Source organism: Theobroma cacao, chromosome 2, assembly GCF_000208745.1.
Source record: "Theobroma cacao cultivar B97-61/B2 chromosome 2, Criollo_cocoa_genome_V2, whole genome shotgun sequence".
NCBI classification, from domain to species: Eukaryota; Viridiplantae; Streptophyta; class Magnoliopsida; order Malvales; family Malvaceae; genus Theobroma; species Theobroma cacao.
Genome location: NC_030851.1, coordinates 35,253,796 through 35,257,087, shown reverse-complemented (window position 1 = coordinate 35,257,087; position 3,292 = coordinate 35,253,796). Strand labels below are relative to the sequence as shown.

Sequence of the window (3,292 nt, the reverse complement as noted above, 5' to 3'; positions counted from 1 at the left end):
GTGATTATATATTTGGTTTTTTTGCATCCATTTATAAACTTCATTCATTGATGTGATGTTTGATAAGGTGAGAAATTATCTGTAGATTGGGTCCTGTGAAAATAACAACAAAATCAACTGCTATCACAAATTATTAGTTTATAATAGCTTGTACCTTATAAAATAATTAAGAATTTATATATGATGTATTGACAGTGTATAATTTTTATTTATTATTTTTTTATAATTTTAACTAAATGTATTTAAAGCTTTCATTTCAAATTAAATGTTCAATTTATTATTTTAGAAATTTTAAAAGAACAATTACTTTTTCAGAATGAAAAATGCTTTTTCAATATTACAATTTTACATGCTCATTTGTAGGTGAATATCTCTAATTTTAACAAATTTTGAAGGTAATAATTATAAATATTAAAATTTTATTTTTTAATAATATTAATATTTAGTGCTTTATAATATTCTTCTCCATTCAAAGTAAATATTGATTTTTTAAATGGTAGAGAGTTTTGGAAAAGTAAAGTATTTTGCTTTGACTTTATGGGTCCGGTTTTGAACAAATAATAAGGTGAACATTGGATAAATCTTTAATGTTCTTATATTTGATCAATCTCTTACCAGATATAACAAACCCATTATCATACTCCATGGTCACGAGGCCCTTAGCCCACATGATTCCTTTATAAAGTTCACTGCAAGGAAATCATTGAACACGTTTCCACCGAAACCTTGTTATTATTATGTTTGTTGTTTGAAGTAATCCTCAATAAATGCTGCAAATTGCAGATAGCGTTAGAATATAGGCTGCTGTTATAGGCATTGACGGCAAAACCTGGAAAGCCAAATTCCCAAATGCTGCAAATTATAGCCTCTAAAGTCTAAACAAAGCCAACCAAAATCCCAAGGAACCAAGATTAAGTGCAATGGCACTTAATTTAAGGTGTCAGCACAAGTTCTTATGTTGAACAGGAAACCACTAGGCATCACAGACAAGATAATTTCTGTTCTCCTCATTGGTATAAGGACCACCATGAGTCCATTTCACGTGTATTGCACATGCGTTTCCATTCGTCTAGCAGTGAATTTTACCGCTTCTAGGTTCTAGCCACTTCCATCAAGTTGACCATCAGAAAGGAGGTGTGCCATGTATTGCTGCAACCAGATAACAAGATATGACTTAGTGAGCAACAGAAGCTCAGAATTTAGCATCCAACATCTTCCAATTTATATAAAGTCAAAACAATTTAAAGTACTTTTGATGTATTGCATGAACATAAAGAAACCAGCAAACTTGTACGGAAAATTTTGGGAGGCACTGGAGCAATTCAAAAAGCACAAGAGAAGGGCGACCTTATGTGGATTTAAGCGTGCAGGTTTTGCTTCACAAACAAAAAAGTCCAAGGATGATGCATTGGTAGATTTTAAGCTGATGGTTCTGAGGCTGTGTAAGAGTTCTCAACTTGCCACTGTTCCCAGCAGCCCAATTTTTTCAGTAATAGCTGAGGATCTTTCTCTCTAGAATGTTTTAGGTCATAAACAAAATAAAACATAGGAGGAAAGAGTTGGAGGCAATATATTAGTGTACGACCAAGGGAGATATGTGAGTGGATTTAAGGCCTAAACAACAGCATAGCAATCACTGATGTCTATCCTTTCAACAAACGAATGTAAACGCAACTTAATATCTATTTGAAAGAGAGATTGAGAAAAGAAACCACCGTGTCTCAAAAACAAGGGAAAGAGTTTTGAGAGGTACAATATAAATAAACCTTAGGCCAGCTGAAACGGAAAATATAAACTGAACCCCTTGGTTGCAATCTGAAATCAATACAGCAACCCATTGTCATCAATGTGGTGTTTCTTCCCCATTCAGTAAGGCAGAACTTGGATGAGTTGAAAATCCAATATCTTATTCATGATCATTTCCCTGTTATCACAGCCAAGTTCTTTCACTCCCAAAGGTGACAATTGACCTGTCCCAAGACAAAGTGCCTTGGTGCCTTGAAGTTGAGCAACTCCTCTTATGAATAAACACAATAGATATTGTGAAATTTAAAAGGGACAGAAGAAGGAGATGAGAAGTATCATGTCGATCTGAAATTACAAAAAAGAAATATTCCTCTGTTCAACCCAATTGACACTGCTGTCTATGGATAGAATTGTAATCAAGCACCCCAAAACTCAACTTTTGACCTTTTTTACTACCATTGAATTGTAATTACAACATGCTTTTATTATCACACAAATTTTTTTTTTTAAGAAGTCAATTAGTTGGGTCTGCTTGAACCTCCATAGGATCAAAAAAGTAATGGCAGATTGTTTTACAAGGCATTTCAGGGCAATATATCATTTTCTAAAGTAGGACCAGCAAGAACTTGGGAAGCATGGCACAATTTATATTGAAAAATAATTGACACAATTTGCTGCAATATCTTTAAATTTCCATAGAGTCAGCAGTCTTGAATTTCTAAAGTAACAACCAAATTGTGCATGAACCATGCACACAAAAATTATCACAATTTAATTAAGGTCTCAACTTTCAAGTAACACCAGAAAACATAACCTTATCTTGCATACCAGCAATGAAAATCTTAAGTGGATTAGTGAAAGAGTGCGAGCACATGCACAAAATGTAACTTACCGCATGATAGGCATATGGTGATTTTCCTTGACGCTCGAAGTGTTTAGCGATGATACAGAACTCAATCGGACCCCACTCTTCGGACTCAAAGCAATTGCCTAATGCTGCTTTATATAACTATCCAAACCAAACAGTAAGCAAATACTAATCAAATATATAAAATTTAAATACTGGGAATGCAACAAAAAAAGAAGAGGGTTACCTTAGCAGTGTCAGTTAAAAGCTCAGTTCCAGCAGGATAAGAAGCATAGAATTGATCAGCCCTTGAATACCCAGCTCTAGTTCTGCAAAATAAACACCAAAAACAAGGAAAACCCATTAAAAGAAAACGGATAAAGATGATGAAAATGCATCCAAACTAAGAATTGAACGTACGTGTTGCTTGTATAAGCGTAGCTCAAAACAGCAACAAAGCAATAGAATCCAGTGTAGGAAACAACTCTACGGAACTTTTGAATCTTGAGAATTTCCTTAAAGCCGTCATAAAGATTGTAGAGCATCATGGTCGTTTCTGAAATTTTCAAGTATATCTAAGATGGAACCTATTTTATTGTTGAGACATTTTATCGAACATGTGGCGTGCGTTCTTTGAAGAAGAGGTGGAAAGGACCCTCAGCTCGGCTGTGGCTGTTGCGTTAGTAAACGAAGATTTTT

The 3,292-nt window shown here is 34.3% G+C and overlaps 1 protein-coding gene across 1 annotated transcript; it reads right to left on the bottom strand.

Annotated features, from left to right (window-relative positions):
- On the bottom strand, nt 704-3,292 carry LOC18609775. Its single transcript, XM_018114677.1, has 4 exons — nt 3,014-3,292; nt 2,841-2,922; nt 2,639-2,755; nt 704-1,149 (listed from the first exon to the last, which is right to left on the bottom strand). Exons 1-4 carry the CDS (start codon nt 3,139-3,141, stop codon nt 1,099-1,101), a joined length of 378 nt encoding a protein of 125 aa, XP_017970166.1. The 5' UTR covers nt 3,142-3,292; the 3' UTR covers nt 704-1,098.